A 14,030-nucleotide genomic window follows, 5' to 3' on the forward strand; every position below is an offset into this window, starting at 1 on the left:
TCGTTACAATCAGTGATATCAATAAGGCATACTTGTATCACAGTATTATATTTCAGTCAGGTCAACACACACACACACACACACACACACACACACACACACACACACACACACACACACACACACACACACACACACACACACACACACACAAAGAGGTAAATCAATGCTACTCTTGTCTGTGCTTCAAACCCAACCTGTAGATGCTTCAAAAAAAAAAATGCTTCAAACATAACAAGCTTGGCAAATGCTGCCCTCTTGGGGTCTCTATCTGAACTAAAAGTATTGGAGGGCCAATATAAATAGACTCATTGACAGAACAAAAAATGCTAGGTTCAAATGAGCCCTATACCACTAGATAAAAAAATGAAATGAAACAAAACAAAATTATCACTAAAACAGTGATGTCTATCCAAAGAACCATTCCTAAGAATGTATACATTCAACATGAACATCAGCACAGCACCACTCCTCTGCCCTCTACAAATATTAGTAGCCCAGTCACATAGCCTACTGCATTAAATATACTAACTAACCTCCCATCCCAAAAAATAGCATACATAGTACACACATACACTTGTACATACATACACATTCATTAAATAAATAAAATAATAAAACAAAATAATATTGTGTATCTTGTATAGAAATAGTGCAAAATAGAATGGTGGCAGGAGGTTGAATGATCAAGAAAAAAAAAATATATATATACAAAAATAAAGATAAAGAATTAAATAGAAAACTGTCAGTCAATGCTGTCCTTTCCTAGAGTGAAAATATTATAGGGCTATAGGCACGTCTAGAGACTCTAGACCTTCTCATCAGTAAAGAAAAAAAAATAAAAAAAAACAATAAGAGGTCAATACAATCTAATCTGTTATAAAAAATCTAAGAGTTTAAAAAATAAAATATGCATAAAGTGTCATTAAAGTGTCCTTTACCTGAAATAGAAAATATAGCTAGTCAGTAGGCCTACCGCATATGTTATGAGGGCAAAAAGAATGGAGTGAGCCACATCAAGTCGAGTCATGAGAACCAGCAGCAGCAGGCTCTGTTGTTGTGGGGATGTTGTCATTGATATATTCCATTGCCTTCACTGGGTCTTTGAATTCCCTGGTGGCGGTTCCGTTGAGTGTGATGAGGAAACGGCTCGGATGAACGAACCCGTATCGTACATTGTCTTGGTTCTGAAGACGAAGTCGGACATCTTTGTAGGAGGCGAAGGTCTTGGCGTCCCTCGCTGTTCGGTCCGGGAAGATGCTGATTTTTTGCCCTTTATAGTCATACGGCCCATGTTGTCGCGCCTTGCGTAGGATCTCAACACAGTCCTGGTCGTAGTGGAGCTTTGCGACAATGACCCGCGGCTTCCCGTCTCTCATTGGAGCTAGGCCTCTGTGTGAGCGGTCTACCAGGAACTCTTTTTGGTCGTTTATGAGATCTTTCAGGAGTTTGGAAATGGCAGTAGGGCTACACGAGCCAGGTCTCTCACCCAGCCCCAAAACACGAATATTTGACCTACGCATCCTCGATTCAGTGTCATTGCATTTCTCTTTTAATTCTTCCAGCTCCGCTGCGAGTTTAGCCACCGTAGCTTCCATCGGAACTACAATATCCGTCCATGTTGACAGGCCGTCCTCCACATCTTTAACAGCAGTCTTCATAGAGTCCACGTCAGAGCGGATGAATGCCGTGTTGTTTTTAAGCTCCTGTAGCTCGCGTTGTAACTCATCCCTTAGCGACTTGAATTCTTCAGAAAACACACTCTTTAGCTCAGATTTAAGTATAGAGGAAATGTCCGCTCTCAGCTCAGCAAGAATGTCGGCTTTCAACATAGCGGAGTCCATCTTCGGCTCCTCCCCCGGGCTGGGTGGGTGTTCTCCGGTCTCAGTAGCACTCTGCTCCGAGGAGTCCTCTGGCTCGGGGCCTGTGTATCGATATTTGCGGAGATTCCGTCGGACCATGCCCCCTGAGTTGTAGTAGGCACTGGAAGCACTCAAACTTGCTCTCGAGTAGTTTTAAAACTAGTTAAAACTGTTTCAACACCGGCAGTGAAAATAATATACCGTAAAATAATACTTTTAAAAGGGGTCTGGCAGGAGCTCTTCAACACGCGTCTTACTCCATTGCTGGCTCCGCCCCTCCTCCCTCCTCCATTGTTTTCAACTGTCTGTTCTTAGTTCTCTTGACTTCCGTTGAAGACTTTGATGCTCCACTCGAAGTGGTGTTTCTTTTGCATTATTATTTTGTTGGTGTCAGACAAATGTGAAATCAAAGAGAATGTTCTACAAAGCAGTAAGGCTGTACCCTAGAACTGTTTTTAGGATTCGAACCTCAGCAGGGACTTTCGAGCGGACGTCCAAACCATTCGTTTCTAATTCAATTAAAAAATAACCTACGAGCTCCGAACCGCCGATAGAGGGCTGCAATGGGCGGTCAGGCGGGTACGGGCGGTCAAGATAAAATCAGCGGGCCCCACGAATCCTACATCCTCCCGCAATTAAATAGATACAGAGCTTATATACACTTTAGGAAGATATGAATGTCTGAAGAGAACGTTCCCTACTGCGCTGGAGTCTCTCTCTCTCTCTCTCTCTCTCTCTCTCTCTCTCTCTCTCTCTCTCTCTCTCTCGCTCGCTCGCTCGCTCTCTCGCTCGCTCTCGCTCTCGCTCTCTCGCTCTCTCTCGCTCTCTCTCTCTCTCTCTCTCTCTCTCTCTCTCTCTCTCTCTCTCTACCCACCCTTCATGTGCGCTGTGCTGCCTCCGTGACACAATATTTATAATATAATATATATAGCATAATAGGCCTGCCTATAATGTCCCGTCGCTTCCCATCTATCTGTGACTGTGAGCAACTCCACACACAAATAAACTACCCCTCTCTCGTGCCCGCCTGCTCAATCTCAGCAACTGTTTGGGTAAATGTAATTTTTTTCGATCTCCTGCTGTCATGTCATGCAGGACTTTCAAATGATTGTAAATGCAACATGAACATGGTACTCTTATTATGCATATCGCATTCTCGCCTAGATATATTTTCGCGTAAAAAAATGATTCAAGCCCATTAATTAAGATTTGAGTGCCAACCATGATGAGCGATTGTTCAAAGGTTCAGGGACAGCCTTACAAAACAGCTGTATTTTACAGTGTAGATTTGGAAATGGAAAGACCAGGCAGCTGTCTGTAACTACTTATGTAACAAGATGGCTTAGCTCTGGATTCCACCAGGCACAGATCTAGGACAGTTTCTGACATGCACTGATGCAAAAGGTTTATCAGAATATAATACTCCTGCAGTTATGTTATTAAATGCATGAGAGAAGGCAAGTCGAGGATGAACAAAAGCTATTCCATATAAGTGCGGCTACTGAATAGCCCTACCCAACCATTAGTATAAGTGAAATAGTAAATATAAGCGTAGTGATGTTACAGTAAATAATCTTGACACTGCAATATGACAATATTGCTGCCGATAGGCCTTCATGTAAAAACACCAGTATAACCATAATGTGTTGTATTTGTTTGATATTTATATCAAATCGGCCTAAATCCATAAATATTCAATGAATCCAAAATGCACAGAGCAAAAAACCAATATTACTGTTACTTCAAGTAGCTCCTCACTCATATTCGAGGGGGAAAAAATAGCCATTATAATCATCAAATTATTCCTTATTCTGTGTTAGTAACTAACTACCACTCTGTAATAATGACTCACTAAACATTGAAAATATAAAAGGAGGCTCGGTATTGCTCTGTTATCACACTTGCACATATTGCTCTTGCTATCAGAGCGTGACAGCGTCTAATAAGCAAAATGTTGTAACATTGTTCTGTCCTTTTTCAGCTTGAAAACTATTTTTCTACTCTCAGAAATCCTAAACTCAGGGTAAGCCATGTTTTTTTCACTGAAAAATAAACGAATAAAATGTAATTAACTGCTGTCCTTATTCTGTTATGACATGACTTTGATCCATATATGTATGGTGTTTCAGGAGGAGCAGGAGGCAGCTAGACGGAAGGACAATAAAAGCAACAGCACCACCCCCACCAAGCCGAAGGAGCAAACCAAGGTGCGCTGCATTACGCTTGTGCCCATATTTGATCGTACAGTATCACATATAACCGATTGAAGGGATGAGCACTGATTGGATTTTCCTATGCTACTTACTATCTGAAATAGTAAGTAGGACATCGTTCAACATTAAGGAGAGGAGCACCACTTATCAGTGTCACTTGTTATTTAACCAACCAATAAAAACCACACACCCATACCCTTTACCATGACAGTGGGAGGTTCATCAAGATCTGCTGCTTCTCAGCATGCATTTTTACAGCTATTTTATCTGTTATTTCGGTTATGCTATTACTACTAATAATGCAGATAATGAAACGATGGAACCGGGATTGGACATAGTGTTCCTGGTACTTGTTTTTACTATACACTACTTGCTGTTAAAGTTGAACTCTCATCTTCTACCCCGGATATAGCCTGACCTAAGCAGAGACATTTCTGGCCTAGATGGGAGGGTCGCGTCTCAGAAAAGCGCGTACCCTGATTGGATCTCATCGATCTGTCCGTCACCCCCGGCCCCTCCTCTCCCCCCTAGTGCAGCGCTACGTCACATCATTTAGAGGCAGAGCGACGCCTACGCGGAAGGGTTGACTCCCACTTTTAGACTGGTTCAGCCCACAGCTTTTTCCAGGCTTTCATCTTTCGCGCAGACGAAATGAAAGCCTGGTTATCGAGGCTACCCCGGATATGAACCTGGTTACTGTGCGAGTGCTGACATTTTTACCATTGAACTAATGGAGCCTACCTGATTGCTTGGGGGATAAATTGAATCATGACCAATTTGACCATCGGGTAAAGATTTGTGTCCGATCCTGTGTCTAGGTGAGACGTGACCTTTGCAGAGCAGGGACACAAAATACAACCAGCCCTATTGTAACATACTCTACCATACAGATTGGACAAAATTACATTGTATTAATTTAAAATGTAATTTTGTCCAATTGACTCTTGGTTTCTGTGTGCGTGTGTGAATGTCTTAGCAGCAGGAGTCCTGTGTTGAGGAGGAGCGTCCGAGCTTGTTGACCGCGGTGAAGGCCTCTCCTAAACCTCGGAGGGCCAGGCTCCTGTCCAAGGGCCGCAAGCTTAACAACAAGAAGCGTGGTCGGCCGAAGAAGGCTGTCGTGGCCGCCACCGAGAGAAAGAACAAGAAGAACCAGAGCGCTTTGGAGCTGCTGCATGCAAAGACACTATCTGCAGCGCCCCCTCAGGGTCAGAGGCAAACTAAAATATACACGCATACACAAAGCTGTTCTTTCTCAGGCTACAGAAACAGCCATGTTGCTTATTTGTTGTCGTTTTCATTCAGCGGTTTGTGTATTTGACCCAAATAGGAATATGTTTGTTTCTTAAAATAGATGCATACCGTTCACCTCAGAGTCCCTTCTACCAAGTGCCTCCCAAGGTCCCGCACTATTCTTCTGGTCAGATACTGCTGAGCCCTACACCCCCTGGCCTGCAACAACTGCTGGGTAAGTTGGACCATACTTTTGTGCCAGTGTGTCATATCAGCAAGTATGCCAGTGTGTCTGTCTGTCTAGAGTCTTACTTCAGTCATTCTATCTGGATGAGCTGTCATGAAGTGGAAGAACTGCTGTGGTAGAAATAAAATAAAAAATCTATTCTCTCCTGACTCTCTTCCCTCTGTGTGTTTCCCATCTCTGTCCTTGTGTTTTCTGGCCACAGATAACATCAAGGTTCAGTACCTCCAATTCATGACCTACATGAAGACTCCTCAGTACCGCTCCGGCCTCCAACAGCTCCTTGAGCAGGAGAAGGTAAATCAGATGTATTATATTCAAGATTCAAAGTTATTTGTCACATGCTTTTACATGTATGTGCAGTGAGATGATGTTGTAGACTCGGTTGGACTGTGCTAACATGTAATGGGCAGCTAATATAAGGTATAATATAAGGAAGTAGTAATATTACATAATTAAGTGTTGGTAAACCTAAATAAGTGTGGAAAAACATACAGACTGATGTAGATAATCATAGACTAGCATGTTGAATTTAGAGTTGCACCTTCCCTGCAGTGTGGTGGCAGTGGCTCAGGAGGAGGTAGAGTAGCCGTATTGGAAATTGGAATAGCATATGATTTAATCATTTTCATACTCATCTAAGTATTCAGTACATCATGTGTCTCCCCTAGATTTTATGAAGTTGTAGCTGCAGCTGTAAATATTTAAACCCATGTGCAAAACATTATGCCCTCAAAATAAAGGCCCTGACCGATAAAAAAGCATCAGTGATGCAAGCACAATGAATGTGTGACTATGTATCAAGTAAACCGGGAATAGTCTGGTGACCACCCGAGAGATGGTTGGCAGCCAGAATGTAGACGGCACCCGGGTAAGCACTTTGGGTTGGCGCCCCAACCTGTGTTCGCCGTGAGGAGGACACCCAAAAAACCCACATGAGGCCTTTTAGGAGGGCCATTCAAGCCGCAAATGGAGCCTGCGGCATCACCGTTACCTTGCCGGTGGAGCCTGCGGAATCCACCACTCCCGAATGAAGTGTCTGGTGCAACGCACAGGTCCTGGACGCACCTGGTGAGAGCAGGAGGTGCCCGGCCAGGAGTCAACCCACAGTGCCTATTCCTTCCACGCGCTGGATGGCCCGCTAAGGCCCTCTAAGGCCAGAGCCTATATGTGGCATGCGCCTGGACCACTAGGCCAGCGGGTGCCCCGAATTGAACCTTTCATTGACAATGAAATAGGATTTCAATGAGGTTGTGTAACTTCATGTCTCTGAACTGAAAGCAGACTTTTTGGGAGTAAGAATGCATTGGTGGATGCGTAGCATGGCACACGGCGCAGCTGTGCTGTTGAATGCATACAGGGGAGCCACTGACCTGTACATGGGGCATTGTCATCCTGGAAGAGATCACTCCCATGTTCAGCGCATTCTCACCACAAGGCATCATTGATATTTCGCTGCTTGGTCTGTTGCACAGTGTGCACCATTGAGAATGAATTGGTCACAATGGAGGCTAAACATCACAAACATAACACAACAGCATATGTAGCTGTGTTGTCAAGCTGAATAGGGTAGCAACCAAAGTATATACAGTATTTGCACTCTACAGTGCAAATAGCCATCATTTGTATGGGGTGAACTAGAATGATCCTGAGCTAGGCAGCTAATCCAAAAATACCTTTGTGCTGTGTTGGTGAGCGGGTATTTACAGCTTACAGACACTTGACCTGATGGTTAGGTCAGAGCTCAGAAAGCTTCTATGGTGACTGTTGGGCAGCGCAGTCAAACTTCCACAGTTGGGATGCTACTTTGCATGCTACCTTCTTTCCACTGCCAACCACCACTGTGTCATTGGTCAACGTGATGGAGGTGCTGGGGCTATGTCTGGCCACACAGTCCTTGTGTGCAAAGTGTGGGTGTGTCATCGTCCACACTAGGGGAATCCACACCCACACGTTTCCACATAGTTGAAGTTGACATACAATCATAAAGGTGCAGGCACAACATTATTTGACAGCTTTGGCTCAAGTGTATTCTCATGGTTCTCAAATTGTTCATCCCACCCCAACTTCACTCTCCTTCCCGTTTCCTCTGTTCCTGTTTCCCTGGACCTCTCCAGCTGAAACACAGGGAGTTATCGGGGCAGGCCGAGCAGCTCCACTCTGTGTGTCAGAATCACAAGGACAAGATCAAAGGTCTCTTCCAGACCAAACTGGACGAGGTGAGCACCATGACTTTTACTGTCCCCTGCATATCACAACTGTAAAGATGTACCTACCTATCACCAGTCACAATCATGGAGCATAGTGTTAGTTCTGTCAGGATACCATAGTCAAGCTTACCTATGAGCAGCTGATTCCTGGGAGGGTTGATTTTCTTTGCTGCTCTTCCTGTCTTCCCACCAAACATAATAAATACTTGATTATTGAAATAAAATGTATGGTATTAACATGCATTTCATTTGAACCAAAGTAGCCCTGACAAAACTCAAAGAAAAAACCTAAATCAAGTGTTTTGTGTTTGTTTTCCGTGTGGCGGTCAGCTGGGAGTGAAGGCCCTGACCATGGAGGACCTGCTACAGGCTCAGACGGAGATCTCTGCCCACAACCGTCAGCTCAAAGAGCAGACCAAACAACTGGAGAGAGACATGGCTGAGCTGCGAGACCACAGCCTGCTGCTGGTGAGACCTCACAACCCTCTTAACTCTGTGATTATGGTTCCACACCCTGCTATTACAGCTCTGTGCTTCTCGGCTCCTTATCGCCATTTTGTGCACCTCTGCAGTGTGTTTCAACTAGGGAACCCTTCCAAAATGTGGACTCTTAACTGAGCACACACTGCGCAGATGTGTCTTTCTCATGCATGATCCTTTTCAACAAGGATATATATGCGATTTTACCAGAGGTGTTCAGTGTCATGAACAGCTGATTTAAGTAAAAATATAATTTTCCTCACAAAATGACGTAGGCCATTCTTTTGGGAAGGTGACGACTGGATAGTTAAAATGATTGTGATGCTAATATTAACTACTTTTAGCTTGGGACCACCTGGAACCCCCTAGACCCCATTAATCGCCTGGTAAGAGACACTATTACATTTTCTATACATATGATCAATTAAACTTATCATAATATAAAACAAACTAAATCCATTAATTCATCAATGATTTTTATAGAACACGTTTTAGTTAATTCCAAATGCAGCATACATGAGTTTATCAACGTCATTACAGTTTGGAAGTGTGCTATTATCATGCAGGGATTTACACACAACACAAGACAAAGCCTATATCCTAAACGTGGCAATGAATACAGAGCTAAAGCAGTGTGTAAATCCTGCATGATATTAAATAGTGCACAAAGCCAAATGATAATGGCGTCGATACCTGCCGGTCTCAAAACTGTACTTGGAATTCACTACTTGTTCTATATAAACCAGTTGTTCTCGCTTACAAGTCGCTCTGGAGTAACAGCGTCTGCTAAATTGTAAAGTAAATAGTTAAGTTAAATTGATCATATCTTGTAATACCAGGAGATTAAATATCTCTACCAGGCGATCAAACACTGGGCATATGTAAAGATGTTTGGTTTTGTAACATGAGGGAGACAGAGCAGGAGATGGAGAGAGGAAAACAGATCTCAGTGGTGGACAATTCAAGCATTTTGTGGTATACTTCTAAAAGGTTTTAAAGCACACCGGGCATCCAACAGTCCAACTGGCCAAATGTCTTGTTAAAAAGAAAGAGTTGCACAGAAATATCCCGCAGTCCACCCCAGCCCCAATTCCAGACATATTCCTTCAGTGTATTTTTCCAAAGTTGCAGCCCGTTGGCGTTCAGAGGTCACTCGGAGCCAGAAAATAATCAGAGTCCTGATATGTGCATATGGTAAAAGACCCATTTTAAGTCCTAGTCGTCCGTCCTATTAAGCAGCCTGTATGACAGTCGCTCGTAAGTGACCAATAATAGACCCATCGAGGCATCCCAGAGGGACGGTGCAGGTGCGGATGGAGCCTTCCAGCCTGTGCTTGTGCTGAATCTTGACACATGCAAAAGGTTTATGGATAATCTGACTGATTATAAACCACTTAAGAGCCTGCAGCTAACGTTAGCCATTCATAAACGTCTCGTATATCTCCAGATGTCCTTCTGACAGGTTTTTTTTTACCTGTCAATGTCACTATTGTCCATAAAATGGCTCTGAAAGTGATCCAAATGATCATGTACGATGCTATAATAAAGATGGCCTCAGTGAGTGCAAATCGAAGGCAGGTTGCCAAGCTGTAGTCTATGTATACACAGTGAGAGAACACGTTGTCCAAAATGTGCCTTTACCTCGGTAGTCTGTTCTAAATGTATTATTGAGCCTAAAAGAGCACACAGATTTAACAACTTAAATGATTACTCATGTCCTGCGAATGTAATATTGTGTGGAATTTAAGGCAATCTTCAGGGAAATTAGCTCCAGTGTCTGACTGTCCACTGTGGTCTAGTGAACACCATAATACCTCATCGCTGTCAACAGCAGCAAAATAAACAATCAAAGTGCTGCAGATTGTTCTCTCAATCTTTATTATTATTAGCATTTTTATTTGAATATAGGCCTTCATGTACCCATGTTATAATGTGGTTTTGGTAGTTCTTTTGTTCATTATACTTTTTCCATTTTTCTCCCAATCCAGTCATTATGCGAATTCCCAATTCCCCTGTGTAGTCCCTTGGTTGTCTACACCCCCTGGGGGGGGAGACACCTGTCTCCTCCCACATGACGTCGACGGCAGTCACTTTTCTGCCGCTAGTGGGGAGTTTCACCGGGAGGACGTGCCGAGGAACACGCTATTCTTCCCAGTTCCACTCCCCGCTGAGCAGGCGCCTGTATGTGTCCGCCCCACCCCGGCATCCCACCCGCAAACACGGCCAATTGTGTTCGTTGGAACGCCCGGCCAAGCCGGAGGCACCGTGGAGGAATTGAACCCCAAGTCTCTACCCGGACACCCCTCCCAATCCCAAAATAGGCTGGTGTCTATTAACGCAAAGCATATTGTTGGTGTTCGTAATAATCATACGTAACGTTACATTATGCTGGAAGCTGTCATGACTAATAAAACTAAGCTGCTAATAAATGAAAATGTCAAAACTTGAGAGACCTAGATTTATTTGCAACAAGCAATCAAAAGTACTGTTTTTATTTTGCAACATGCATATTTTTGTGGGTGTCTCTGCTTTTACCATCCTGCTTTTGAAACCTGTAACAAATATTACTTTTAGGAAACTACTATAGGAGGTCAAACCTATACCATACCATGCCAAAACACTGCCATAATGCTGAATGACCACACAGCTGCACTGTGGGTCTCAACGTGTTCATGCTTGTCATTTAACATGTAAGCATGCTGCTCTGTAACGAGTCACACTAGGCCAGCAATTGTCCCCTTTATTTCTGACAAAAGACGGAAAACGTCATTGATTCAGGATTCAATAATATATTCCAATGACAGCTCTCCGGGGCTATGGAAGATTAAGATTTCAAACAGCCTGTTTAGCTTTTATTTTGAGAATTTATCCCAATGATACGAAGGTGTTTCATTCCTGTGTCAAATGTGCCAGCAGTGTGGAGATTGTCCCGAGTCATGCATATCTTAAGTTCACTAAAACGAAGAGTCATTTGATTTTCAAAGATATATATATATATATAAATATATATCTTTTTTTTCCCCGCTGCCTTTATTAAATGGGGAAATGGGGGAGAGATAATGGCAAATCCTAGTCCGACTTCTGCTCTGTAACTCATGGATGAATTCTTACGATGGCGTTACATTGCATTTTGTGTACAAAATAAACAATCAAAGAGCCACGGCTGATTCTCCTGACCGCCTGTAATGCTACAAAATGCACTTGCCGTTCTGCTGTGGTCAGATTCACAGTAGCCGAATGCCTCATGTCCAAGAGACTTAATAATCACATGGTTAGGCTTTTTAAGCATGTCTCTGCATTCCATGTGCCTTCAGAGCCCCGATTGGACTATGGTCTATGGGTTCGTGACATTCTTACATGACAATGTATTTGAACACAGTGGATTGGAGAAAGTCACAAACGTAACATGCAAACTTGATCCACACCAAACACTGGTCAGGCGTCTGCCATCAGAATAGCGAGGCCCCAAGGTCCCCTGGATATCACGGGCACACCGTCGCTCCAATCCTCACCAAACATGACACACACTCTTCAGTGTTCTGCCAGGACAGTAAGTCACACAAGGGCCACATTAGGTGGCCACAAGCACACGGTTTCTTCAATCCTAACCAAACATGCCACAAACACTGTTTAGGGGTCGACTGTGCAAATAGTCACACCAGGGCCCCCAGGCACCCTCAGGCACACCATTAATCCAATCTGTTCAGGAGTCTGTCGTGACAATAGTCACACAAAAAAAAACTAAATTGCACATACATGGGGCACTACAGCAGTGCTATCATATCCATGAACAGTGCAGTCAATAAAGCCAGTCCTTTCTATAGATAAATCCCCTGAATGTGATAAAGGTGCAGTGATTAGCTATTTCCAGTGATAGTAGATATACATGCTATGAGGCCAATTAGATAACAAAGGTGTGTGTGTGTGTGTGTGTGTGTGTGTGCGTGCGTGCGTGTGCGTGCTTTCAGTTGAAGTCTAGATGTGAGGAACTGAAGCTAGACTGGGGCTCTCTGTGTCTGGACAGTTTACTGAAGGAGAAACAGGCCCTGCGTAGACAGATCTCTGAGAAACAAAGACACTGCCTGGAGCTACAGGTACATGGTACACCACACAAACACAAAACCCACTCCATTGCATGTCCTTTATTAAGAGTTTCCATCTGTCTTTGCTGTATTCTTTGTATGTGGCTATAACATGTATAGTACAGCCATTTATAGCAATCAAGCCAAGCCATCCTCACAGTAAGAAGAACTTGCAGAAAATTAACCACTGATCTAAAGACAATTTAGGCATTTAGCAGACGCTCTCTTAATTCAGAGCGACTAAGCAGGAACAAAAGACATGGTAATACATCAGACAAGGTCAAGTTTAGATCAATTCTAATGTAAACTATTTACAAACGACATGTTTCAGGGACATTTCCACTCTGGTTCTGTTGTGTAACGATGCCCCCTGGTTTCCATCTCATAGATCAGCATCGTTGAGCTGGAGAAGAGTCAGAGGCAGCAGGAGCTGCTTCAGCTCAAGTCATATAGCCCATGTGACGGCTCCCCCTACAGGAAGAACCTGGAGCCACGCCCTTCCCTAGACTCTGACCCCTCCAAGCTCGGCCTGCCCTCTGCACCGTCGCTCAACGGCCTCAGCCCCGACCTGTCTGTCAACGGCACCGGTTTAGCGTGTTTTGACCGGGCCGGCGGCAAGGGAGAACTCCTTTCACGGTACCTGCCCATCTCCCCAGACCACGAGATTGTGGCTTCCGCCCCCGATGCCCGGCAGAGGCAGCTCGGCTTCGCCCACGCCCTCCCTGACTATACCCGGTTCTCGCCAGCCAAGATCGCTTTGCGGCGGCACCTTAACCAGGACCCTGCTAGCTGTGTTCCCTTCAGAGGTCTGGGCCTCACCACGCACAGGTCAGTTGGCGCTATGGGTCCAGCAGGATGCTACAGGTCAAATGTCTTCATTTAACCACTTCAACCCTGTACCCTTGACCCAAGTCAGTTCTGTTTTTGCTCCACAATAAATTCAGTCTAGGTTTATTTTGCATAATGAAGCAGGAAAGTACAAAATGTCAAGTCAATTGAAACTTGAAACACTGATACAACGCCCTAACCTAGACTTATAATTAAATATTTTAAATTAACAAAACTGACATGCCGATTGTGTGTGTGTGTGTGTGTGTGTGTGTGTGTGTGTGTGTGTGTGTGTGTGTGTGTGTGTGTGTGTGTGTGTGTGTGTGTGTGTGTGTGTGTGTGTGTGTGTTAGGGGGGATGTGGGATTTGTGTCCTCTCCCCTAGGAGCCAAACAGAACTGCCCCTCTCCAAACTCCTCCGATGTCCACAACACTCTTAGGAATTCTGACCGGGTACATATTGATTGTCTCCACACTTACCTGTGCACTCTTGTACATCTTTTTTTTTACATGAATTATAATAAATGACAACACATTATTTCTCTCTCTATGCTCTTTTGACACCATCATTTTACAGTTTCTCTATAAAGCACTTTGTTTGGATAAGCGCTACAAAATAGGGATTGATCATCATTCATTATCTCATCTCTGGTTGCACAGGGTGGTAAGGAGAAGAGTCCATCTGCCCAGGGTGACACCATTACCAGCCTACCCATCAGCATACCCCTGAGTACTGTCCACCCCAGTAAACTACCGGTCAGCATCCCTCTGGCCAGCGTGGTGCTGCCCAGCCGCGTTGAGAGACTGGTGCGTATACATCACCTCAGTGGTGTCTACATTTCTCTAAGTTTGTATTCTAACACAGGGGTTTGCAGACATTTT

At 44.1% G+C, this 14,030-nt stretch overlaps 1 protein-coding gene across 3 annotated transcripts in view; it reads left to right on the forward strand.

Moving 5' to 3' along the window:
* dot1l (DOT1-like histone H3K79 methyltransferase) overlaps positions 1 to 14,030 on the forward strand; it is a 44,527-nt gene that overhangs the window by 23,432 nt on the left and 7,065 nt on the right. For 2 of the 3 annotated variants that reach the window (XM_083766493.1, XM_083766495.1), the window contains exons 12-22: positions 3,844 to 3,885; positions 3,992 to 4,069; positions 5,052 to 5,280; positions 5,427 to 5,540; positions 5,755 to 5,846; positions 7,667 to 7,768; positions 8,090 to 8,227; positions 12,208 to 12,333; positions 12,710 to 13,149; positions 13,502 to 13,601; positions 13,809 to 13,955. In XM_083766493.1, coding sequence (XP_083622619.1) covers positions 3,844 to 3,885; positions 3,992 to 4,069; positions 5,052 to 5,280; positions 5,427 to 5,540; positions 5,755 to 5,846; positions 7,667 to 7,768; positions 8,090 to 8,227; positions 12,208 to 12,333; positions 12,710 to 13,149; positions 13,502 to 13,601; positions 13,809 to 13,955 — 1,608 coding nt within the window. The remainder of the gene's footprint in view (positions 1 to 3,843; positions 3,886 to 3,991; positions 4,070 to 5,051; positions 5,281 to 5,426; positions 5,541 to 5,754; positions 5,847 to 7,666; positions 7,769 to 8,089; positions 8,228 to 12,207; positions 12,334 to 12,709; positions 13,150 to 13,501; positions 13,602 to 13,808; positions 13,956 to 14,030) is intronic. The other variant, XM_083766494.1, reaches the window with a different exon arrangement.

The sequence above is a fragment of the Protomyctophum parallelum genome, assembly GCF_964188405.1.
Source record: "Protomyctophum parallelum genome assembly, chromosome: 6".
In the NCBI taxonomy this organism is placed as follows: Eukaryota; Metazoa; Chordata; class Actinopteri; order Myctophiformes; family Myctophidae; genus Protomyctophum; species Protomyctophum parallelum.